General features: G+C 47.8%; 2 protein-coding genes and 1 long non-coding RNA gene across 12 annotated transcripts in view; 2 read left to right on the top strand and 1 right to left on the bottom strand.

The window, feature by feature from the left end:
* Window positions 1-15,265, top strand: part of Kif17 (kinesin family member 17) — a 42,914-nt gene extending 27,649 nt beyond the window's left edge. The window contains exons 12-16 of one of the 10 annotated variants that reach the window (XM_040288036.2): window positions 8,729-8,987; window positions 10,466-10,533; window positions 13,569-13,686; window positions 14,031-14,125; window positions 14,578-15,265. In XM_040288036.2, the coding sequence (XP_040143970.2) occupies window positions 8,729-8,987; window positions 10,466-10,533; window positions 13,569-13,686; window positions 14,031-14,125; window positions 14,578-15,117 (1,080 nt within the window). In that variant the 3' untranslated portion in view covers window positions 15,118-15,265. Of the gene's footprint in view, window positions 1-8,728; window positions 8,988-10,462; window positions 10,534-12,092; window positions 12,903-13,565; window positions 13,687-14,030; window positions 14,126-14,577 lie in introns of those variants that run through there. The other 9 variants (XM_040288034.2, XM_040288035.2, XM_040288033.2 and 6 more) reach the window with 9 other exon arrangements.
* LOC120890659 (uncharacterized) lies at window positions 232-12,098 on the bottom strand. The gene is made up of 4 exons (XR_013427561.1): window positions 9,456-12,098; window positions 2,679-2,840; window positions 1,647-1,677; window positions 232-786 (listed from the first exon to the last, which is right to left on the bottom strand). It is a non-coding gene; the product is annotated as an uncharacterized LOC120890659 (long non-coding RNA).
* A 1,740-nt stretch (window positions 15,266-17,005) lies between the features above and the next one.
* Window positions 17,006-25,021, top strand: Ddost (dolichyl-diphosphooligosaccharide--protein glycosyltransferase non-catalytic subunit). The gene is made up of 11 exons (XM_005317546.5): window positions 17,006-17,252; window positions 17,477-17,587; window positions 20,891-20,977; window positions 21,940-22,043; window positions 22,181-22,275; window positions 22,545-22,638; window positions 22,890-23,038; window positions 23,432-23,579; window positions 24,189-24,309; window positions 24,419-24,525; window positions 24,615-25,021. Exons 1-11 carry the CDS (start codon window positions 17,099-17,101, stop codon window positions 24,762-24,764), a joined length of 1,320 nt encoding a protein of 439 aa, XP_005317603.1. The 5' UTR covers window positions 17,006-17,098; the 3' UTR covers window positions 24,765-25,021.

Raw genomic sequence — 25,021 nt, 5'->3', positions numbered from 1 at the left:
ATTTTACATCTTCTTGGTTCTTTTGGGTCCACTTCTGTTTTAAGTTTTTCAGTTTCGTATTTGAAACTTTCATACTTGTGGACTTTGCTGAGCTAATTTTTCTCAAGTTGGGTGTTATCTGTCTGTCTTTTGTGGCATTGGTTATGGAATGCAGGACCTTGTGCGCCAAGGGAGCGTCCTGTACTGAGCCACGCCCCAGCCCTGTGTTACATTTTTAAAAAAATATTCATTTTTTAGTTTTGGGTGGACACAATATCTTTATTTTATATTTATGTGGTACTGAGGATCGGACCCAGTGCCTCACACATGCTAGGCAAGCATTCTAACACTGAGCCACAACCCCAGCCCTTGTGTTAGATTTTTTTTAAAGATATCCTTTGTTGATAAGCACAATTTGTTGTTGCTGGGTTTGTTTTTTAATATTTTTTTATTTGTCAATGGATCTTTATTTATCTATATGTGGTGCTGAGAATTGAACCCTGTGCTTCTCACATGCTAGGCAAGTGCTCTACCACTGAGCCACGACCTCAGCCCCTCTGGGTTAGATTTTTGATCTGCATGTTTGGTTCTTGTGAGAATTTCCTTCAGCAAAAATAGTTTGTTTTTCATTTCGGATTCTTTCAGCAGCTTCGCTTGGATGTGTCTGTTCTCTGCTAGTTCTGGAGTCTTATTTTTCTGGACTGTCGGGAACTGTTGAAGATGGAGGTGAAGGTTTGGGGCAGCCAGCTCGGTTCCTTCCTTTAGGGGCTCACTCTACTGTTTTCTGTCTGACAAACATTTGATGAACTGATAAAAAAAAATCAGGCAGCCCAAAACAAATTCAGATAGAAAGGAAAGGTTGGATGTTAGAGGAGGGTCACGTCATGTTTATAAATTAGCTTAGAAGTATTGATCCCTTTACAAGATGGATTTTCCTGTCCAGGAGCATGACTTAGCTTCCTGTTAGTTCAAATCAAGTTTTGTGTCCTCCAGGAGTGTTTTCCCTGTCTTCATTTAGATGTTGGATATACCTTGTTAATTTTATTAAAATATCTAGTTTCTTTTTTTCTTTCTTATATGAAGTCTGCTCCCTCCCTCCCCCCCCCACATTTTTTTTTTTTTTTTTTGCAGTATAGGGATTGAACCCAGGGACATTCTACCACTGAGCTACATCCCCAGAACTTTTGACTTTTGATTTTGAGACAGTCTCACTAAGTTGCTGAGGCTGCCCTTGAACTTGAAAGCCTCTTACAGCCTCCCAAGTTTCTGGGAATACCAGCATGCACCACCATGCCAGTCCATTATATCATATAACTAAGTATTATTTGCAAAATGAAGGTTTTTGGTTTAAAAAGATATTTTAAAAATTGTTGTGAAATAACAGGGAACACTTCTCAACTTATCCTGCAGGACTAGTATTACACTGATACCAAAACCAGACTAAGATATCAGAAAACTATGGATGAATATTTCTTATGACTAGAGACATAATATGCCCCACACAATACTAGAAAACCAATTCCAACAAGATTAAAAACAAAAACAAAAACGGATTATAAACCATACTGAAGAGGAACTTATCCCAGGAATGCAAGGCTGGTTTAACATTCCTCAAATCAATTAAGGTAATACCTCATATCAATAGAATCAAGGACAAATGTACTTGCCTTGAAGGTATAATGGGTTCAATCCCAAGCACTGTATTGAAAAAAAAAAAAGAGAGAGAGAGAGAGAAAGGGGAAAAAAAAGAATAAATAACAAACATCACAGATCAAGATCATCTTAATAAATTTGAAGAAAACATTTGATAGAATTCAATACTTGTCATGATAAAAATATAAAGCAACCTAGGAACAGAAGGGAACCATTTCAACCGGATAGAGGACATTTATGAAAAATCCCAGCTTTCATCTTTTTAAAAAAAATTGTTTTATTTATTTACTTTTATGTGGTGCTGAGGATTGAACCCAGGGCCTCACACTTAGTAGGCAAGTGCGCTGCCCCTGAGCTACAGCCCCAGCCCCAGGTTCCATCTTTTTAATGGCAAATGACCAAATGTTTTGCCCTAAAGTCAGGGAATAAGAAAAGGAGGTTTGTTTTCTGCACTCCCATTGGATACTGGGCTGGAGGGTGTAACTGGGACAAATGGCAAGAAAATGAAAGACAAGGCATCCAGATTGGAGAAGGGGATAAAACTGTATCTGCAAATGACATGATCTCGTGTATAGAAGGAATCCACTTAAAAAATTGGAATCATCTGGGCACCTTGGCACACACTTATAATCCCAGCTAGTTGGGAGGCTGAGGCAGGAGGATCGCAAGTTCAAGGCTAGCTTGGGAAATTAGTGAGACCCTGTCTCGAAACATAAAAAGATCAGGGATGTAGCTCAGTGGTAGAGCACCCCTGGGTTCAATCCCCAGGACTGCAACAACAACAACAAAAACTAATTAGCATCAGTAAATGAGCTCCTCAGAGTTGTAGAATACAAGGTCAGTAAAGCAAAATCGACTGTATTTCTTTATACTTGCAATGAACAATCTGCAAATAAAGTGAACACTTTAATTTACATCAAAAATAATAAAATAGGAATAAATTTAAAAAAGAAGTGCCCAATTTACATTCTGAAAACGTTAAAACATTGAAAGAAATTAAGACCTAAAGAAACAGCTGCGTCATATTCAAGAAGTAGAGGACTTACCCCTGGAAAAATGGCAGCACTCAAAGCCATCTACAAATCGACTCCATGAGACTCTCTCTCAGGAAGAAAGGGCTGGAGATGTGGCTCCATGGTTAAGCATCCGAGTTCAATTCTTGGTGCAAAAAAATAAAAAGAAGAGAAAACTTTGTTCTTGAAAGGGCACTGTCGATAAAGAGAAAGGACAGTTTACAGAATGAGAGAAAATATTTGCAAACCATATATCTGGTAAGGTACTGTGTTTTTTACAACCCAGTCATAAAAAAGACAACAAAAACCCAATTTAAGGATGGGAAAAAAGATACAAATGGATATTTCTCCAAAGAAGACACACAAATAGCCAATAGGCACATGAAAAGATGTTCAGCATCATCAACTCTTTGGAAAATGCCAGTCAAAACCACAGTGAGATACCACTTGACAACTGTTATAGTTGTGATAATGAAGACGGGAAACAAATGTTGGTAAGAATGTGGAGAAATTGGAAGCCTCATACCCTGCTGATGGGTGGGAGGCATGGTGCAGCTACTGTGGAAAACACATTGTTAACCCCCAGTGGTTAAGTATGGTGTGCCATGTGACCCAGCAGTTATGCTCAAGAGAGGAAAATATGTCCACTTAAAAGCTTGTACAGTTGGCTGGCTCAGTGGTGCACACCTGTAATCCAGCAACTCGGGAGACTAAGGCAGGAGGATTGCAAGTTCAAAACCAGCCCCAACAACTTAGCAAGACCTTGTCTCAAAAAAAATAGAAAGAGCTGGGGATGTAGCTCAGTGGTGAATTGCCCTTGAGTTAAAAAACGAAAACCAAAAAGTTTGTATACTTGAGCTGAGGCTGTAGCCCAATAGTAGAGTACTTGCCTGCATTCATAAGGCCCTGGGCTTGCTTCCCAGGATTGAAAAAATATATATATACACTAATCTTTATAACAGCATTATTCATAACTCCAAAGGGGGAAAACCAAACAAGTTTGGGGAAACACGAAGTGTGGTACAGCCATATAATGGAATATATTTGTCGATAGAAAGGGATGAATATAGAGGTCATCCATGTTACAGCCGATAGAGGCTGTAACATGGATGACCTTTGAAAACATTATGCTAAGAGAAGAAACCAGCCAGAAGAGATTCCATGTGTATGAAATGTCCAGAAGTGGCAAACCTATGTGGGCAGAAAGACTAAGAAAGATCGCTTAGGGCTGGAGGTGAGGGACTTGGGCATGACTGCACATGGGTCTGGGGTTTCTTTTTAGGGGATGAAATGCTCTAAAATTGATTGTAATGATGGTTGAACAACTTCATGGAATCGTCAGAACCACTGAATTGCACACCTTACATTTATTCGTTTAGGAGGATCTCACCATGTTGCCTTGAACTTCATCCTCCATCTCAGCCTTCTGAGTAGTGGGGACTACAGGCATGTGACCTGACACTGGGCTTGAACTGGACTGTGGACTGTGGGCAGTACATGGATTGACATGTGCATTATATCTCAATAAAGCAGTTTTAGAAATTATCAAGGCTGGCAGAGTGGCACACAGCTTTATCCACCCCCCCACCTGGGAGACTGAGGCAAGAGGAGTGTTTGAGCCCAGGAGGTCAAGGCCAGCCTGGGCAACATAGTGAGGCCCCATCTAACAAAGAAGTCATTGTGAATGATTGTGGATGTTCAAGAAGATTTGATGATGGTGACCACGAGCACCATGCATGTTCCACTCAGCTTAGGAAGCAGAAATCAATCAGTGACAATCCCTGCTATATATGTGTCCTGCCAGGTGTCTTCCATGCTGACTAGGAGATGACAATTCCCAGCAGTTTGTGACATTGTTCTTTTTTTAAACCTCTTTGGTGGTTTATAGTTGGTGCATTATAGTTGCATGTAATGGTAGGATCGTTACATATTTGTATATGCACACCGTATAACAATATAGTTTGACCAATATCCCTCCCCAGCACATCCCCACTCCCCTCCTCTCATGCCCTGTACCCCTCCCTCCATTTTACCCATCTCCCTTTGCTTTTCATGGGATCACCTGCCGCCTTTCTTTTCCTTTTTCCTCTCTATCTTCCACATATGAGAAAACATATGGTGCTTCACCTTTTGAGTTTGACTTGTTTCACTTAACATGATGCTGTTTTTTGTTTGTTTGTTTTTTGTTTTGGTACCAGGGATTGAACTCAGGAGTACCCTCAACTACTGAGCCATACCCCCAGCCTTATTTTGTATTTTATTTAGAGAGAGGATCTGAGTTGCTTAGCACCTCACTGTTGCTGAGGCTGGCTTTGAACTCGAGACCCTCCTGCCTCAGCCTCCCACAGGCGTGTACCACCACACTCACCTATTTAATTTGACATGGTGTTTTCTAGTTCCCTCATTTTCCTGCAAATGACGTAGTTTAATTTTTCTTGATGGCTGAGTAAAACTCCAACATTTTCTCTATTCACTAATGGACACTTAGGCTGGTTCCATGGTTTAGCTATTGTGAATTGTGCTGCTATACACATGGGTGTGCACAGATCACTGTAGTATGATGAGTTTAATTCTTTAGGATAAATCCCTGAGCAGTGGGATAGCGGGTCACATGGTGGGTCCATGCCTAGTCTTTTTTTTTTTTTTAATATTTTTTTAGTTGTAGATGGACACAATACCTGTATTTGATTTATTTATTTTTATGTGGTGCTGAGGGTGGAACCCAGGGTCTCATACGTGTAAGGCAAGCGCTCCACCACTGAGCCACAACCCCAGTCCCACCATGCCTAGTCTTTTGAGGAACCTCCATACTGATTTACATATTGGTTGTACTAATTTACAATCCCACCAACAGTATAAAAGTGTCCCTTTTTCTCCACATCCTCTCAGTATTTAATATTATTTGTTTTCTTGATGACTGCCATTCTTGCTAAAGTGAGATGAAATCTCAATGTAGTACTAATTTGCATTTCTCTAACTGCTAATGATGTTGGATATTTTTTTTGTATATTTGTGTTTTTTAACATTTTTTTAGTTGTAGGTGGACACAGTATCTTTATTATTTATTTTTATGTGGTGCTGAGGATCAAACCTAATGCCTCAAATGTGCTAGGAAAGTGCTCTACTACTGAGCTACAACCCCAGCCCCTCTAGTAACATTTTTAAAAAAATTTTTTTGTAGGTGGAAAAAATTAATTAATTTATTTTTAAATGGTGCTGAGGATCAAACCCACGGCCTTACATGAGAGAGGCAGGTGCTCTATCACTGAGCTACAGCCCCAGCCCCCCCTTTTTTTTTTTGTATATTTGTTGGCCATTTGTATTTCTTTTGAGAAGTGTCTGTTTAATTCATTTGCCTATTGATTAATTGGGTTATTTGATATTTTTGGTGTAAAAGTTTTTTTGATTTCTTTATATAGTTTAGATGTTAATCCTTTGACAGAAAAGTAGCTAGAAAAGAGTTTCTCTCTTCATATTCTTAATTGTTCCCTTTGAAGTGCAGAAGCTTTTTAATTTGATGCCTCCCCATTTATTAACTCTTGTCATATGTCCTGAGCTTTCAGGGTCCTATTGAGAAGGTCGTTGTCTGTGCCTCTATGCTGGAGTATTGACTCTACAGTTTCTTCCAGGAGTTGCATAGGGTGAGGTGGTGCACACCTATAATCCCAGAGACTCAAGAGGTTGAGGCAAGAGGATCACAAGTTCAAACCAAGCCTCAGCAACTTAGTGAGACTCTGTCTCAAAATAAAAATAAAAAGGAGGGCTGGAGATGTGGCTCAAGTGGTAGCGCACTCACCTAGCACGCATGAGGCACTGGGTTCGATTCTCAGCACCACGTAAAAATAAAAAAAAATAAAGATATCGTGTCCACTTAAAACTAAAAAAGAAAAAATTAAGAAATTTTTAAAAAAGACTAGGGATGTGGTTCAGTGCCTTAAGTTCAATTCCTGGTATTCCCCTCCAAACCCCTGCAAAGGGAGAAGTGGGGGGAGGAAGAAAGGGAGAGAAGGAGAGAGAAGGGTCTAGTCTCCTTCTACATACCAGTTTCCCCAGCACTTTTTGTTAAAGAAGCTGTCTTTTCTCCAGTGTATATTTTTGGCATCTTCATCTAGGATCAGATGACTGTATGTGGGTTTGTGTCTGTGTCTTCTATTCTGTACCATTGGTCTCTGTGTCTGTTTTTATTCAGTACCATGCAGTTCTTGCTACTATAGCTCTGTAGTATAATTTGAAGTCAGGTATGCCTCCAGCATTACGTTTTTTGGCTTAGAATTGCTTTAGCTATTCTGGGTCTCTTATTATTCCAAATGAATTTTAGTACTGTTTTTTTCTAGTTTTGTGAAGAATGTCATTGGCATTTTGATGTGGGTTGCATTGAATCTGTATATTGCGTTTGGTATAGTAGGGTCATTTAACAATATTAACTCTGCTTATCCATGGACAAGAAAGGTCTTTCTTCTGAGGGCTTCAATTTCTTTCTTCAGTGTTTTATAGTTTTCATTGTAGAAATCTTTCACCTCCTTGGTTAGATTCATTCCTAGGTTTTTGGTTTTGTTTTTCAAGGTCGTGAATGGGCTTTTTTTTTTTTTTTTCTGGTTTCTTTCTCAACAGATTCATCCTTGGTATATAGGAAAGCTGTTAATTTTTGTGTGGTGATTTTGTAACCTGCTCCTTTATCAAATTTGTTTATTGGCTGTAGCAGGATTTGGGTGGGGTTTATTGGACCTTTTAAGATCATATAATCTGCAAACAGTGATAATTTGACTTCTTTCCTGTTTTTTCATTTGTATTTTTTGTAGTTGTAGATGGACAGCATGTCTTTATTTCATTTGTTTAGTTTCATATGTGATGCTGAGGATCGAACCCAGGGCCTCACACAGGCCAGGCAAGCGCTCTGCCACTGAGCTACAGCCCCAGCCCCTCTTTCCTGTTTTCCTTCCTTTTGTTTCCTTCTCTTGCTAATTGCTCTGGCTAGAATTTCAAGCACTATATTAAATAGGAGTTGAGAGTCGACATCTTTGTCTTATTCCAAATTTTATGGGAAATGCTTTCAGTTTTCCCCCATTTATTATTAAGATTGGCTTTGAGTTTTTCATACATAGCCTTTATGATTTCTTCTGTCCCTCAGTTTTTCAGTGTTTTTATCATGAATAGTTACTGAATTTTGTCAAAGGCTTTCTCTGCATCAATTGAGATGACTAAGTGGTTTTTTTTGTCCTTAATTCTACTATGTGATGAAGTACATTTATTGATTTAAATAAATAATAAACCATCCTTGCATCTCTGGGAGAAAACCAACTTGGTCATGATATACAGTCTTTTTAACATGTTGTTGAATAGGATTTGCTAAAATTTTGTCAAGGATGTTTGCACCTAAGTTCCTCAGGGATGTGGACTGTAGTTTCTTTTCCTTGGTGTGAACAATGTTGTTCTTTGCGAATCACCTGTACCTGCTCCTCGAGGAGTAGAGTGCATCAGGGGTCTTGGGGCTCAGGCAGAACAGGGTAGAGTTGGCACTACAGTCACCTGGGCTTAGGAGGGAAGGGAAGGGCCAGTTGTGGGGAGTGGAGACCAAACCATCTGGAATGCATCAAATTAAGGGGCAGTGTTTGTCACACCATGACAGAGCTATAGACCTGGGAAAACAAGAGCTGTGGAGTCTGAGTTTCTGCCTGTTGCCACCCTTAGGAGAGTCACTTGTGTGACTCAGAGACCTACTAGGGCTTTGGTGATGGTCGTGTTGCACATGGGTACTTCTAAAAGGCCCTGTCATGAGTGTAGGATGTGGAGTAGTGCCCGAGCTGGCAGCGGGGTTGAGGGTCAGCTTTCTGCACACTGTGGACACACTAGGTGCTCATTACCTGCTGGGTGGAGAGGTGGGAGGAGAGTATTGGATGGGTGGAGAGATCAGTGGGTGTCAGAGGGGGATAGGGGGACGGAGAGTTGGCTGGACGGTGGTGAAGGCGAGAGGCAGAGGGTGAGTGGACCAGTGACCAGTGATGAGGGCGGCTGGCAGGCCATGGACAGGGCGGCCCGCCGGCATCTTCCCCTGCTCACTGCTCGTCATCATCCTTGGCTTTCAGCTCCGGGCAGCAGAAGTGGAAATCAAAGATCTGCAGTCAGAATTCCAGCTGGAGAAGATTGATTATCTGGCCACTATCCGTCGGCAGGAGCGCGACTCCATGCTCTTCCAGCAACTTCTGGAACAGGTGCAGCCCCTGATCCGCAGGGACTGCAACTACAGCAACCTGGATAGGATTCGGCGGGAGTCATGCTGGGATGAGGAGAGTGGCTTCTGGAAGATCCCAGAGCCCATCATCATTAAAACCAGCCTTCCAGTAGGTCAGGAGCTCAGCTGCCCCATGGACCTCCCTGCCTCCTTCACAGTTGGCCGCTGTGCAGAGGGAAAGGGAGCCTGGCCTCTCCCTGCAGGTTTTGGGTGCAACAGATGCATGACCCTGGGCACCCCACATGCCGGGCCCCTGGGAGGGTGGCATTCTCTGAAGGCCATGATGTAGGTTGGAATTCTGGCTGCACCATTCCTTGGGTGACCCCTTGGGGACTCAATGTCCTCATCTGTGACATGGGATGAATAATAGGACCTTCCTTAGAGTTGCTGAGAGGGCTATGACATGTTCAGACATGTGGAAGCCTTCAAGCACTGCCTGGCATGGGGTGCGTGGTCCCTGGTGTCATTACCATTGTCATCATTGTTCCACTCCATCCCTACATCAGCCCTGCCAAGGGTGATGGTCACGACGCCTATCACACATGCAAGGAAACCAGTCTCACAGGGTGTGAGTGACTTACCGGAGCTTGAAAGCCTGGCAGTGAGCTGCAGCACCGAAGAGGGAAACCAGCTGTTCAGGGCTTGGGCCTGGTTCAACCTCTGCTTTGGTCGCTGACCTCCTGTGTGACTTTAGGAAGATCACTCGCTGACCTTCTCTAGGCTTCTTGACAAAATCAGGGGTTGGGTGAGATAATCTTAAGGACCCATCCACCTTGGTCGAGTCTCGGAGTAAAGTCAGATTTGCTGTGGCGCTCTCTCTAAAGAAAACACAAAGAGAGACAGAGAAGCCAGCAGGGGAGGGGCGAAGTAAAAGGGCTGCTCGCTGAGCTGCCAGCTTTATTGATATCCATAGGTTACATTAGCCCCGTTGGCATCATAAGAACGTATGCTCGTTGTATAAAGTTACTGTCCTGTGGGCAGGTGTAGGCGCAGGGACACATGGTGTTGTCTGAGAGAGCTCCTTTAGCCCCAGAAGCTGAGTGTCTGAGACCAAGGTTGAGGATGATAAGACTCTAGCACAGAGCCTCCTCACCAAGGACATTACCATAGCAGCTAGGCTCTGAGCATGTATGAGTCATCTTACGGGTTCCAGGGAGAAACTGTGGAATATTCCAAGTGTGAAAAACAGGGCACCTGTTATCCTCCGGGAGTTTGCTCACCAGAGGAACGCTGCCTTGTACATCTCCACAGCCAGAATCTTTATGGCTCTCCCCATGCACAGACCTGGGGAGTCACAAGCTCTCCCTGGCCAGTGTTGGATCAGGGCCTCACTCTCCTGTTAAAACTCCAGCTGGCTCCATTTCCCATGAGCTTTGGGCAGCAGCTGAATCTCTCCCTTCCCCCACCCACCCATCATCCTGGAAGTGGGAGAGTGGCTTTTCTGGCATCTGAGCACTCCCAAGGACATTCCTTAGGTGGGACTGGGATGTGGCTTTTTCTAGCCCAAGCCTGGCTTGACGCCACCTCTGGGACAGTACCCCACCTGTTCCCTTCCACCATCGGCATTTCAGCTCTTGTTTTCTCATAGCAGTTCCAACTGGGCAACAGAACAAGTCAGCCCGCAAGACCTCTGCACCTGACAACGGGGAGCCAAACATGGTAAGGCCCATGGGAGCGGGCAGGGTGGGATGGGGTCTCTGCTCCCACAGCGAAGGGGCCAGCGTTGCTACTGGGAAGGGGGCTACTTTCATCATGCCTAAGGTTGAAGCAAGGGCTGAGCATGGATCTTTTCTTTTCTTTAAATTTTTTAAGTTGTCAATGGACCTTTATTTTATTTATTGATATGCGGCTGAGAATCTAACCCAGTACCTCACACATGCTAGGGAAGCGCTTCACCACTGAGCCACAACCCCAGCCTGAGCCTGGATCTTTTCTGTCACTCATTGGCACCTGGACTTCAGTCCCCTCTGGCCCTCAGTCAGGGGCACATATGCTCCAAAGGACCAGAGGAAAGGTAGACAGCTGGGGGCAGCCTGTCCTACTGGTGTCCAACAGAGGCTTGAGCCTCAACCCTAGAAGACAAATGGCACCTTCTCATTCCCTGGACCCTAGTTGGTCACCAAGGCCAAAATGGTCCTCAGAGTGCCCACGAGCAGTGGTTGGGATTCTAAAGTCATTTAATTTCATAGCTCCCATGTTTTGTAGTGCAATAGTAACGTGGATCCTTATATAGCAGGAGTCACAGTCCTTTTCTAAAAAGGACCTGAAAATAAATGCTTTAGCCTTTGTTGGCCATGTGGTCTCTGTCACAACTCCTCAACTCCATCATCCTAGCACAAAACCAGAAATAGATGGTACATAAATGAATACTGTGTTCTAATAAAACTTTATCTACAAAATAGTCTATGGGCCAGATTTGCCCGTTGGCTGTCATTTGCTGACCCTTGCCTTAAGTCATTATGAACGTTTCAGAAACACACACAGATCATACAGTTCCAGTATGTCCAGCCAGGCTCCTCTGCCTGAGCAGCACAGGGTGGCCTCTTGTGCTGGTCTGGAGCTAGACTGGCTGCTTTGATGGCTTAACTTCATGGAAAAGGCAAAGTTGCTGTAAAACAAAGCAAAACATTCTTTTTTTTTTCCCCCTGCCTTTCTATGTTTTTGTTGGTGCATTGTAATTGTACCAAAGAGGGGGGTGATATTTGTATTTGCACATAACAGGTTGGTCACAGTACTTCCCCTTTCTCTCCCTTTCCCCTCACCTTGGTCCCCTTCTACTTTACCAGTATTCCTTCTAACATCAGTATTTTTGTTAAGTTAGTGCATCATAATCATGCGTAACAGTGGGATGCATTGGTATACTGCACATGGAAATAGTATAATTTGGTCAGTTTTGTCCCCTAGCACCTCCCCTGTCCTCCTCTGTCCCTCTCAATCCCCTTTATTCTATTGCTCTCCCTTCTAACTAATAGTGATGCATGCATATCAGTTTTTCAGAGCAGTGCAGTTTATAATAGCCAAGTTATAGAATCAGACTATATGTCAATCCAACAATGAATAAATTAAAAAAAAGAGCATATAGGGCTGGTATATAGCTCAGTGGTAAAGTGCTTGCCTCACATATGTGAGGCACTGGGTTCGATCCTCAGTAGCACATTAAAAAATAAATAAAGATATTGTGTCCATCTACAACTAAAAAAATTTTTCAAAAAATACAGTGTCTATATACAATGGAGTTTTACCCAGCCACAAAGAAGAATGAAAAGAAGAATGAAACTGAGTCATTTACTGGCAGATGGATGGAGCTGGTGAACGTGATGCCAAATGAAATAAACCAGACTCAGGAAGTCAAGGGTCAAATGTTCCCTCTCATTTGTGGAAGCTGTCATCAGTGATATCTGGGGTTCTCAAAGTAGATCCTAAAAACTTCTGTTCAGTTCACATCCACAGACTTTGCATAGCACTCCAGGTCAGGGTGTTTGGGGAGACGAACTATGCTTGTCTGAAGGAGTTTACAGTCTCACTGAGAAGCCTGTTCCTGCTGCTTGAATCCCAAGTCATGCAACTTTCCTCTAAGCTGCCACCTTGAATCTCTCTCAAAAATGAAGTCTTAACCTGCAACCACAAAAAGATTATGTGAAAGCACTTCTAGTTCCAAGAGACAGATGTCAAATAGTCACAAGCAGCCAGTGTGGTAGTGCATATCTATAATCCAAGTGAATGGGAGGCCAAGGCAGGAGGATCACAAGTTCAAGGCCAATCTCAGCAATTTAGCAAGAACCTGTCTTAAAAAAACAAAGAAGGCTGGGGATGTGGCTCAGTGATAGAACACTCCTGGGTTTAATCCCCAGTACCACCACTAACAAAAACAAAATAGGAAGTTTATTGGTTCATATAAGTAGACTAATTTCAGGCATGGCTGGATGTAGGGGCCCAAACTGTGAGGGTTTTATGTCTTTCCCTCTTGTTTTTGGTACGCTTTCTCCACAGCGTGGGAAAGATGGCCTGCAAACGGTTATGATCCAAAAGGAAGAGAGACCTGGTCCCTTAAAATCTCACTCTGAGGCTGGTGGAAAGGTTCTCATTAGCTCTGCCCAGGTTATGGGCCTATTCTTGGATCAATTACTTTGTTCAGGAGGATGATGCTCTGTGATTGGCCCAGTGTGGGTCATGTGTCTGGCCCTGTAGCACAGGGCCCTGTGGATGATCACCCTGCTGGGAACCTGGTGAGGGACAGAACGGAGAGAGTCAGTCTATGACAGCAGTGAGGAGTGTCTGTTCTGGGTGACGGAGAGGTCAGGATGCCAGTCACAGTGGTCATAGGGTAGCTGCGGGCTGGGTACTCTATTCCTTGTGCTGTGGAGTTTGGGCTCTGTATCACCCTTGCCCCTGCTGGAGCTGGCAGGAGGGAACAAGGTACTCCCCATCTCAAGGGAGGGAAGGCAGGTGTGGGCCTGGCTGGAGACAACCGCCTGATCCCCACCTTCCTGAGTTGCTCCCGGGGCTCCAGGGTCTGTGGCAGATTGTGCTGCCATGGGCCATGATCCCTCCAGCCCTCTGGTGCAGCCTGGGGGAGGCTCAGGCCAGCCCCACTCCACCAGGCTTCTGGAGGCTGCTGAGCCCCAGGCAGGGGGCCCAGATCAGCTCTGCGAAGATGAGGGGTCTTGACCCACTAGGATTTGACATCTCAGCAGGAGGAAGACCGCTACAAGCTGATGCTCAGTCGGAGTGACAGTGAACATATTGCCAGTAACTACTTCCGTCCCAAGCGGGCCAACCAGATCCTCAGTTCAGATCCCATGAAGAGCCTCAGTGAGTGTCCTGTGCACCTGTGCCCCCTCCCCCACACCTAGGAAAGGCATGGGGGGTGGTTCTGGAGTTGGATGGACCTGGGTTCAAAACACCTTTCCCTCCATGAGCCTTGTGTTTTTTAGCAATAAAATGAGTGGGATTAGAGGAGATGAGGTGGGGAAATAACCAAGCCAGGGCCTGGCACATAGTAGGTGCTTGGGAGAAGACTGTGTGTGGCTGGTGTCTCCCCTGCCACACAGAGGGCCCTGGCTTGGTGCTGTGGGTCGGGTCTGAGAAGGCTGCTTCACATTAGGCTGCCCAATAGACGGCCTTTTAGGCTGCCCAATAAACTGGTTACTCCCCAGCTTCCTCATGCCGGTGTGGCGACTTTCCCCAAATGAGGACTGACTCTCTTCAAGGACCACCACAAGGGCGCTGGCAGGGCAAGAGGGCATTACAGGTGTGCGCCACTGCGCCCGGCATGAATCCTAGTTCTATACAGAGGTTATGTAAGAGACTGAGTGGACTGAGGAGTAAGGGCAGGAGTCCGAAAGAAGGGACATGAACATCAGCAGAGTCCTCCATATTGCAGAAGAGAAAACTGAGGCTCCGAGAGGTGGAGTGACTTGCCCGAGGTTACACAGCTAGGGAGTCCTGGGGCTGGGCTTTGAACCCTGGCTTGTCTGGCCTGAGAGCTCAGGCTGCCTCAGTTTGAGGCTTTAGAACCCCTAACCCCAGCCAGATTCTTTGGATGCAGATGTAATGCTGAGATCTCAACTAGAGCAGCCTTAGACTGTCCCACTGCAGAGCCAGGGCCTCTGGCTGGGAGGAGAGGGCTACCCGTCCTCCACCCTGCACACCCCAGGAGCTCTCTCCACGCCTGTGCGCACCAGCCCTGCCCTCTCTCCACAGCTCATCACAACTCGCCACCAGGCCTCGGCTCCCCGCTCAGCAACAACTCTGCCATCCCGCTTGCCCAGGCCCCTGAAATGCCCCAGCCCCGGCCCTTCCGCCTCGAGTCCCTCGACATCCCCTTCACCAAAGCTAGGCGGAAGAAAAGCAAAAGCAACTTTGGCAGTGAGCCTCTGTGATGGCAGCTGCCCGCTACCACCTGCCTTTAGGCTCCAAGAAACTGCTGGGCGGCCCCGCCCAGGCCTCCTCCCATCTCTCCCCACAGTGACCTGGGGCCCAGGGGGGCCCTCAGTCACTATGCCTGGGGCTTGGAGCTTGGCCGGCAGAGACTGCCGTCCTCCTCCTCCTCGGAGAGGCCTGCCCCGGCTCCGGCTCCGTGCACCGCATCAGTGTTCCTACCCACCCTCCCACCTTGGAACCGGTAACTTGGGCCTACCAGTGTTGTCCTTTGCCTCAATGGCCTCAGAAGCTTCGGACCTGCCTTGGCACCTTCATCACCAGCCCCAGCATTTGGATGACGCGCGACATCTTCGTGACTGAAATTTGTGCCTCCATGTGATTTGCCCCCTTTCCAGAGGGAAGCCCTGCCCTGCAGGAGGGGCACTGGAAGAGGCCTGGAGGGCGGTTCCACTGGGCTGAGAAGGCTGCTTCACATTAGGCTGCCCAATAAACTGCCTTTTAGAATAAATCCCCTCCCTGACCCTCTCTGACTACATCCCTGGGCCCTGCATCTCTGCGGCCATGGCAGCTGTCTGGAATGGGCGTTCACTGGCCCGAGATTTTAAAACCAGCAGGCTCCCTGCACCTGCAAACACAAAAGAGTATTTTTTTCTTTGGAGAGTGTCAGAGATTTCAAAGAATCTGTCACCCAGGGCCCCTTTGTGGAACTATTAATAGGACCAGGAGCTCACTCTGGAGAAGCTGGGGTGGGGTGCTTAGGTAGCCACAGAGGCAAGCCTCTGACTACACTACCCACCAGGTCAGAGACTTTAAGGGGAACAAAGAGCCTTTCTGAAGGGAGAGTGTTGGGTGGGGCAGGGCTCCCTCCTGTAAGGAAGGCAGAAGGTCCTGGAGGTTGAAGACCCGTATATGGGGAGGGTACTCCTGGTGGCAGAAGTTTCGTGAGCAAAAAGCACCAGGTGGCAACACTCAGCCCTGAGCACAGACAAGAGAGATGAAGCTGTAGCGATGAGGTCAGGTGCAGACTCGAGGTGAAGAAAAAACCTTTAGGTGTCCTGAGCTGTGGCAGGGGTAGGCTAGGGAGGGCAGGAGGAGGTTCCACTTGGGGTAGAGCCAGAAGGAATGAAGAGGAGGAGCGTCTGCTAGGGAAATGCATGGGGGAGGAGAGGCTAAAAGGGAAGGAATGTTCATGTCTTCTGGGACTAGGTGGCGCTCTTTCAGAGAATTTGAGCGTTTCTAGTCATGGTGGCTGGTAGGTGTCTTTAGACTTAAAAGGTTGGGTTTGAGGGGGTGCTGGGCAAATCTAGTCAAGTTAACCCTATATTATATATAGCTCTGGGCAAAACATATCAAATGATGACCATGCCTACATATAGTACCCAGAAGAATCTGAATCAAAGGTTAAGGCAACAAAGAAGACAGAAACAAGCCTCCTCATCCCACTCCAGTCAATTCCAGTTATCCATGGGACATCAACGGGCCCAAGTGGAGACTCAGTGTTTTTAGCCAAAGTGGACTTCGGGTTCCTGAAGAGTGACCTAGACAAAAGCTAGTGTGTGTGTGTGTGTGTGGGGGGGCTAATAATATACTGCCCGGTGGCTGTGACCTTAAAAGTCAATGAAAAGGGGTGGGGTTGTGGCTCAGTGGTGGAGCACTTGCCTTGCACAAGTGAGGCACTGGGTTCGATCCTCAGCACCACAAAAAAATATATTGTATCCATCTATGAAAAGCAAGTGAAGCTACGGGGTTTATTTTATTTTTTTTCCTCGCTAATGGCTTGACCCCTGGGACGGAGATGGGCAGGCAGGAGCTCGCAGTTCCCCTGACCTCGACCTTATCCCTCCTCAATCCGTCCCTGCTCTCTAGCCTCTCCTTCTAGAGGTTTGGGAGATGGGCCTCCCGGTCTGCCCTAGACTGGTGAGGACCAAGGAAGGGGCCAAGTGCCTCACTCCCATCCGGGACAATACCCCTTCGAAAGGGACCAGACTGCGCCAGAACCCGGCTCTGGACTAGCAGAGGAGCCGGACTGAGCGGAACCAAAGGGCATTCGGCCTTGATTGGTGGCGGCTGCAGAGCTGTCTCTTCAGTATTGAACCTTTTCCTCTTGGGAGGCGGGGCCTCAAGTCCCTTCTACCAATAGCATTTAAGGTGTCCGCCTCCGACTAGGGCACTTCCGGAAATGCTCCCGGCTTCTTACCATCAAAGTCGCAGCTGTTGACGCCCGGCTGGGAGTATCTAGATCACTTCCGGTTGGGACTCCACGGCCACGAGTCGCGATTGGTCGGCTGTAGACGGGACCTTTCCGGTGTCCAGGTGTGGGTTCTTTGGCTGAAATAAGAAAATGGAGCCGTGCACGGCGGCCCGTGCTTGGTCTCTCTTATGGCTGCTGCTACCCTTGCTTGGCTCGGTCTGCGCCAGCGGCCCCCGAACTCTAGTGTTGCTGGATAACCTCAACTTGCGGGAGACGCACTCGCTTTTCTTCCGGAGCCTGAAAGGTTTGAGAGCGGGGTCCGAGGGGACGGCGCGTGAGAGTCACGGGTGGGAAGGACGCCCGAGCCTGAGGGCATCACCATCCTCCCTGACACCCGCTTTTCTGGAGCAGGCGCCCAGGTGCGGCCTGCCGCCTGGAGTGGCTCGCGATATCTGCACAGGGGGGTTGGTTCCCTTTGCGTCCTGTCTGCCGTAGTTGACTGCTGTTTTTTTTTTTTCCCTCGTCCAGATCGGGGCTTTGAACTCACATTCAAGACCGCCGATGACCCCAGCCTATCCCTCATTAAGTACGGGGAGTTCCTCTATGATAATCTCATCATCTTCTCCCCCTCGGTAGAAGGTAAGGGCCGCGCGTCGCCGGGATTCAGGACCCCGGACTGACCCATTGCTTTCTTCTGATTCTTGGGCAGGTTCAGGGTCTGGGGATGGGTTGCCAGCCCTGGCACTGCTGCTGCCAAGAGAAGAGAAAATGCTAATTTCTAACCTGGGCACAATTAAGGGTTGTGGGGTTAAGTGTTCCATAGACCGTGGAACTCGGGCCCTGCCCCTCTGCAGAGAAGGAAGTTTTTTTCTGCACAGAGTCTGAAAGAATGAAGAATGCCTGATGGAGTTTGCCTGTGTGGAAAGAGGGATTGCATGTTATTAGTATGGATTAGTGTAAAGAGGCGTTGTGAAGATTGGTAGTTGACCTTAACCTCCAGCTGAGAAAAAGTCTTAGCAATTAGGCTCCTACCCATTTGATAGCAGCTGGATATGTTCAGAGGCTTAGCAGAGGGCTAATTGTTGAACAGAATCTTCAAATTATCTAGTAGAATATCTTCACTATTCTATTAATAGAATATCTTCTTCAAATTATTCCTGGAGCAGGCCCCCAGGCCCCTTATACTTTCACTATTCCTATTTTAGGAGGCAGTCTATTCCATCACTGTATAATTCTGTTACAAAGTTACATTAAACTGCAACTTGTGTCTTTCTACTGTGTTTGTCTGGGGAGGGAGATTCCCAGCCTTCCCCAGGGCCTTAGAAAACAAATCTGGTGCTTATCTTGCTGAAAAACAGTTTTCACATGGTCATAGCCTATTTAAGTGTTTCTTCTAATATCCCTAGTTTTTTTGGCCATGCTTTTGGTGAGAATGCTAGTGATTCCCTTCTTTATTTGCTTCTGTCTTTTCCTTGAAGGACTCATGTTACTCCTGTTTGTACTACCTTGTACCCTGCAACCCTCCCTCCCTTCAGTTGATGAAGCTTAGGACATCTTTTGCTTTGTTGACAGCTACTTTGTTTTCTGTAGTTCACATGTGATTGGGTTCTACCAAATCCCTTAAGTATTTTTCTCCAAAGGCCTGTCACTTACTATCTTGCTCCCCATTGCCCTGCAACACATGCCATTGGAACTGGCTTTTTGGAGGCAAGGGTAGTTGGATGGATGTGACCTGGACTCTTTTAAGTTAAGATCTTCAAATGAGAGGGCAGTTGGACTGGATCTGTCAGCAGAGTGATGGTTGTCTGTGTTTCTGCTGTATTTGGGACTTTGAAATATACACAGTCCAGTGGTTGGATAGTCCAGCGGTGAAATAATAAGGATAGAGCCTGCCCTTTGGAAGTTCTTTCAGTCTGTGTTTGAGAAAATAAAGATTGGAAATGAATTACCAAACCTTGTGTCAGGATTTAAGGTGGAGTGAAAAAGCTATCAAGTTGTGCTTTTGGAGAGACTGGGAAGGAAAGGAGCAGTGGGGAGATGGGATTGGAGAACATCGGGAAAAGGAGGTAGGAGAGATGCCACCAGCCTCAGATAGTATTTCTCGGGTTAGTCACTTGCGTATCTCCTTCCTGCTTTCTACCACATTCCATGTCACTGTACTAATAAACCAACAATGAACCCGGTATCACCAGTGCAAATGGAAAGCCAGTGTCAGGTAGATGCTAACTGTGAATAGATAGACTAGAACCAGTGCTGGTAACTTCTATTGTGTATTGTTGCCTGCTACAGGTTCTGTCCTCAGAAAGGAGATTAGCAAGTATAGAGGAATTCTAATGCTGGTATCAAACTTACGAAAAAGCTTGGAAAATAAATGGGAAGACAGTAACTTTGTGAGATTGAGCATTATGTAAAGACTGTCCACACATCACTATTGTCAGCTTTTTGATCCTGGTGAGTGGGTCCCACACCAGCAGATGCTGCTGCAGGAAGTCCTCTCAGGCACTCTTAGGGAGAAGGCTCATACTGCTTAGGGTCCAAGGTATGAGTTTGGCCCTGCTCTGGGTCCTTCTGCAGTCAGTAACCATATTAGCTCCGCCAGGTTGCAAACCTGGGCTGGCTCCCTTGTCCATGCACCAGTGGCCCCCGTCCCATATGGAATTAGGAGATTCCCAGGTCACGTGCGGTAGCGGCTCATTGGAATGACACAGGCTGCCGGCAACACTGGATCCTGCTCTGTAGATGGGAGGTGGGCTCAGAAAGGTGCAGGGGTTTGCCTCGTTTAAGCCCAGGCTGCTTCAGTTTCAAAGCAGGTGTTCAGTGTGTCCCAGGCCTCTACCCACTAGAGGCCAGCAGCTACTTCACTGCTATTGTGATAATCACAAATGCCTTCTAGACAGTGCTCTGAGGGGTACGGTCACCCCAGGTTGAAAGCCTCTTCTATTCCAAGAAGCTGCTTTGGAATTGTCTGGGGCTCTTTCTGGCCTTTGTAGGAGAGTGGCTCCTCCACAGGAGAGTGGCTAGATGGCTTTATACCTATGGTAAGAGGCAGCGTCCCCAAGAACAGAGTACTCTTTATACTTGAAGGTGAGGTGCTTTTTAATTTTTTCAGAGTCAGAAAAGGGGGCTGTTCCATGCAGACCTTCACAGAGGCCTTTCATGGACTCCTTCCTGTCCCCATGCCTAGTGGATGTCTAACAGACAAACTTCAATGTCTGGTCTTAGGAAATTGGCACTTTCATCCTTCCAGTTGCTTGGGCTCCTTGGGACTGTCCTTAATCCCTCTCTTTGGGTGGCAGCCACAGGCACCCCCTCAAGGCCCCTGTGGTTTACCTTCCTGCCCATGGGAAGACCCCACCCCCACCCTGCACTCTGCTGTACTACCTCTGTGTGACCTGGAAGCGCTCCTCACAGTCTGGACTTCATGTGGCCTCCTGACCTGTCACATTTCCACCCTCACTCCCTTCGCCTGGTCTCCACACAGCCACCAGGACCATCCTGAGAAAGTACAAGTGAAGTCACATAGGTCTTCTCAGAATCCTCCTGTGGCTCCCACTGCCAAAGCCCTCACGTGCGAGTCAAGTGCTCTACCGCTGAGCCACAACCCCAGCCCGAAAGGCAGTGATTCTAAGTGAAAGTTATATGTGACCTGAAATATGGTGCCCCGCTTGACATCCTTAGACCCCAAACATTAGTAGATGTTTGACTATTTCATCTAAACCTTTAAAAGTTCATGAATCTGAGGTGTTACTTGACTTGACTGAATCTTGACTTTTGGGAAATGAGGGCTCCTTTTCCAGATGGGGCACGGCAGCCCTCTCTTTCATTCTGGGCCCACTGGGGGTCCCATGTTGATGGATTGTGGCTGGTCTACAGGGGACCCCCACTCCTACCCTGAGTGTCAGGGAGCAGAGCCTGGTTACTGTGTCTGATGTTTTCTTTCAGATTTTGGAGGCAACATCAATGTGGAGACCATCAGTGCATTTATCGACGGGGGAGGCAGTGTCCTGGTAGCTGCCAGTTCAGACATAGGTAAGTTGGACCTGGGAAATTCTGGTGCTTTCCTCCATTCTCCAGGGAGCTTGGAAAGCTTCATAAATGGAAGCTGTCAAGTTGGCATTCTCTGGGTGGGCCTTGGCCAGCAGTCAGTGAGGGGGCTGCAGGCTGCTGGGTGCTCAGGCCCTCCTGTGCTTTGCTGTGACCGGACAGTGAGATTCAGGGCTTGAAGGATTAGAAACCCTGGCTGGGCTTTTTTCATTGTTGGCTTTGTTTTGGGGACTGTCCCTTAGAGAGAGAAGGCCCAGATATCTAATTGATTTTTGCCTTGTTTTTTTTTTTCTTCTTTGAAGTACTGGGAATGGATCCCAGGGCCCCACACATGCTAGGCGAATGCTCTACCACTGAGCCACACACTCAGTCCTTGTTTTCTATTTTGGAAAATTTCAGAGGTGCCTAGAAGTAGGGAGAGAGTTGCATCCTTAGTCCTCTGTGCTGATCACCCAGCTTCAGCATTCCTGGGCAGTCTGACGATGTTTTTTGTTTTTGGTGCTGGTACCAGGGCGTTTTACCACTCAGCTATATCCCCAGCCTTTTTTTTTTTTTTTTTTTTTTTTTTGAGACAGGCTCTCATAAGTTACTGAGATTGGCTTCAGACTTTTGATCCTCCTGCCTCAGCCTCCCGAGTACTGACACATTTTAAAAGTATGTTCCTTGTAATGGGGCATGACAAGGACTGGAGAACCCTGTCAACCCAGGTTCTTCAGGTCAGGCTTGGCTTCAGAGGGGTTTTTTGTCATTGTGTGTTTGTGGAAGGAGACCAGGTGGTGGTTTTGTTCCATCAGTTCAGAGTGTGATCCCTGGAGGCAGAGGCTGGCCTGATGCAGCTGCAGGGCACTGGTGTTGACCAGTAATGAGTGAATCATGGGGAAACCATGACCCTGTTTGGCTTGAGCCCACTGTAAGGGCTCAGGCAGGCATCTCTTGGGTCTTTGCAGGTGACCCTCTCCGAGAGCTGGGCAGTGAGTGTGGGATCGAGTTTGATGAGGAGAAAACAGCTGTCATCGACCATCACAACTATGATGTCTCAGACCTCGGCCAGGTAATCAGGCCCACTGCCTTCTAGACTTCTGGCATGGGTGGCAAAGCTCTGCTCAGCCTAAAGACAAGAGGGAGCTAGAGGGACTCCCTGGCCCGAGGAACCTTTTCTGGACACCTCTCTTTCCCTCTGCTCTGTAGCACACGCTCATCGTGGCTGACACTGAGAACCTGCTGAAGGCCCCAACCATTGTTGGGAAATCATCTCTAAATCCCATCCTCTTTCGAGGAGTTGGGTGAGTGAGCAGGAAGAGGCCTGTAGAAACCTGGGGAAGGAAGGGTCACTTGGTTTTGGAGAAGCTAAACCAAATTTGTGATTATTTGGGGGTGTTCCTTCCCCCAGCAGATGTGGGTGGGATTAATTTCTTATTGTAGCAAGAGGAGAGCTAAGTGTTTGGCTTTTGAGAGAGAAGGATCCAACCTGGGAAGAAGTGGCCCTGGTGATCCCTCGTCCTTTGGGCTCATTCCTGGGTCAGTGTCGGGCTGCTCTTCATTCCTGCTGCAGGATGGTGGCGGATCCCGACAATCCTTTGGTCCTGGACATCCTGACGGGCTCGTCTACCTCTTACTCCTTCTTCCCAGATAAACCCATTACCCAGGTAAGGACCTTTGCAACCTTGACCTTCCGCCTCTTGGGCCCGGTGGCAAAGCACTTTCTTATTGGAAAATAAAAACGATGCCGGAGGCACGCTTGCTGAGGGGACAGGGTGGAAGGAAGGGCGCGTGGGCAGAAGTGGTGTGCTCTCGGGTTCCTCCCTCAGATGAGGACACAGCCACTTAGGTGTCCAGCCTGTTGTCCTCTTGCTCTGGTGGCTTTGGCTTCACTTTGACCACCTCCATCTGTTCCCAGTACCCCCACGCGGTGGGGAAGAACACCCTGCTGATTGCCGGGCTTCAGGCCAGGAACAACGCCCGGGTCGTCTTCAGCGGCTCCCTCGACTTCTTCAGCGATGCCTTCTTCAACTCGGCAGTGCAGAAGGCCACGCCTGGTGCCCAGAGGTGGGGCTCCCCGGGGCGCTCGCACGTGGTCTGGGAGGTGCAGGTTGTTTGTGTGGAGAAGCCTGTGTGCTGTCTGGGGCTCTGGAATTCTTTGAAGATGACTTGGTTGCTTACATTGCTGCGGTTGGCACTCCACGCCTCTCATGGTCGTGGGGAGCTATTTGGAGACCAGCATTCCTTTAGAGATTTGTGTATTTACGGTGTAGGTGATGCCCAGGGCATCTGCATCTCTTCATCTTCTGATTTTCTTTAACCATGGCTCCTGAGAGCATGAGGCCTATGCACAGAGTCTTGCTTAGTGTGCCATCTTGGTGACCAGGGTAGCCTGTCCCATCAGGCACCACCAGGAAGAAGTTGGCCCTGGGCGCCAGCCTCTCCTTTTCCTTCCTGCAGGTACTCCCAGACAGGCAACTATGAGCTAGCTGTGGCCCTGTCCCGCTGGGTGTTCAAGGAGGAGGGTGTTCTCCGTGTAGGACCTGTGTCCCATCATCGGGTGGGCGAGACAGCCCCACCCAATGCCTACACGGTCACTGATTTAGTGGTAAGAGCTGGCGGGGGTGGGGGCCCGGGCCCAAAGTTTTGGCCAGATTGAGTCACTTTGACTCAGAAGCATTTGTGGGTCATTTTGGTGCCTGGGCTTGGGGGCATAAAGTAGGATGAAGACATTCACCTCTGTCCCTAAGGTTGTCAGTCTAGGTGTGGAGCCTGCACTAACCCATGTCTAGCAGAAGGCCTCGTTTTGAAGATTGTGTGTCACCATGGGAGGGGGGCGCACCACTTCACTGCCCGGGAAGTCAGGTTTATAAGGAAACGGCATTTCAGTTGGCTTTTAGGATGAGTTTGTCAGGCAAGAGAAGCAAAGCAAGGCATGAGGACAGTGACAGAGCCGGCGCATCTGGGAATGGAAAGGGCCTCCATGGATGGTCGACGTCCATGGCCAGGGATTCTGTGCCGAGCACCTTGGTCAGGCAGAGGTGCTGCGGGCACTGGCCCTGCTGAGGAGCGCAGGACGGTGGAAGGACTCCCACGGGCTGCAGGACTCGGGAGCTCCCTGCCGTGGTGGGAGGGCAGGAGTCACGGGCAGCACTGCCTGCAGGTGTGGCACCCTGCAGCCCCTGGCAGCCCCGGCTGACCCAGCCTTTCCTCTCAGGAGTACAGCATCGTGATTGAGCAGCTCTCCAATGGCAGGTGGGTCCCTTTTGATGGTGATGACATTCAGCTGGAGTTTGTTCGCATAGATCCTTTCGTGAGGACCTTCTTGAAGAGGAAAGGTAGGCAGTTCCTGCCAGAGAAGGCTGCAGGGGGCAGCCCACACCTGTGCTAGCCTCCATGAGGCCTGGCAGAGAAACAGGTAAACCCCTGGTGTCACTTCTTCCCCAGGTGGCAAATACAGCGTCCAGTTTAAGTTGCCCGACGTGTACGGTGTGTTCCAGTTTAAAGTGGATTACAACCGACTGGGCTACACCCACCTGTACTCTTCCACTCAGGTATGCACAGCGGGCAGTCCCTTCTTCAGCCAGCAATTCCCTGCCTAGGCCTCCAGTGGCCAGGGACTGCCAACTTTGTCCTGTTGCAGGTGTCAGTGAGGCCACTCCAGCACACGCAGTATGAGCGCTTCATCCCCTCGGCCTATCCCTACTATGCCAGTGCCTTCTCCATGATGGCGGGGCTCTTCATCTTCAGCATCGTCTTCTTACACATGAAGGAGAAGGAGAAGTCTGACTGAGGGGCCAGAGCCCGGGACTCTGCAGCGGAGAGCGGAGGGTTTTTACCAGGGCGGGTTGGTGATCTCGTTTTGTTTGTTTTGTTCTGAAGCCGTGGGAAACGGCACAGCCTTACCTCAGTCGGGGGGTGCAGCGTTGAGCACCAGGGGGAGGGGCCAGAGAATCATTTTTTATGCATTTTTTTCCACCTTGAATTGTGGTGTTTTTCATATGTGCAGTCACTCCCATTTCTAAAATAAAGAGAACTGTTGCCCCCACA

Source organism: Ictidomys tridecemlineatus, chromosome 11, assembly GCF_052094955.1.
Source record: "Ictidomys tridecemlineatus isolate mIctTri1 chromosome 11, mIctTri1.hap1, whole genome shotgun sequence".
NCBI lineage: Eukaryota > Metazoa > Chordata > Mammalia > Rodentia > Sciuridae > Ictidomys > Ictidomys tridecemlineatus.
The sequence above is the reverse complement of the archived record's forward strand: the minus strand, read 5'-3'. Positions and strand labels throughout refer to the sequence as shown.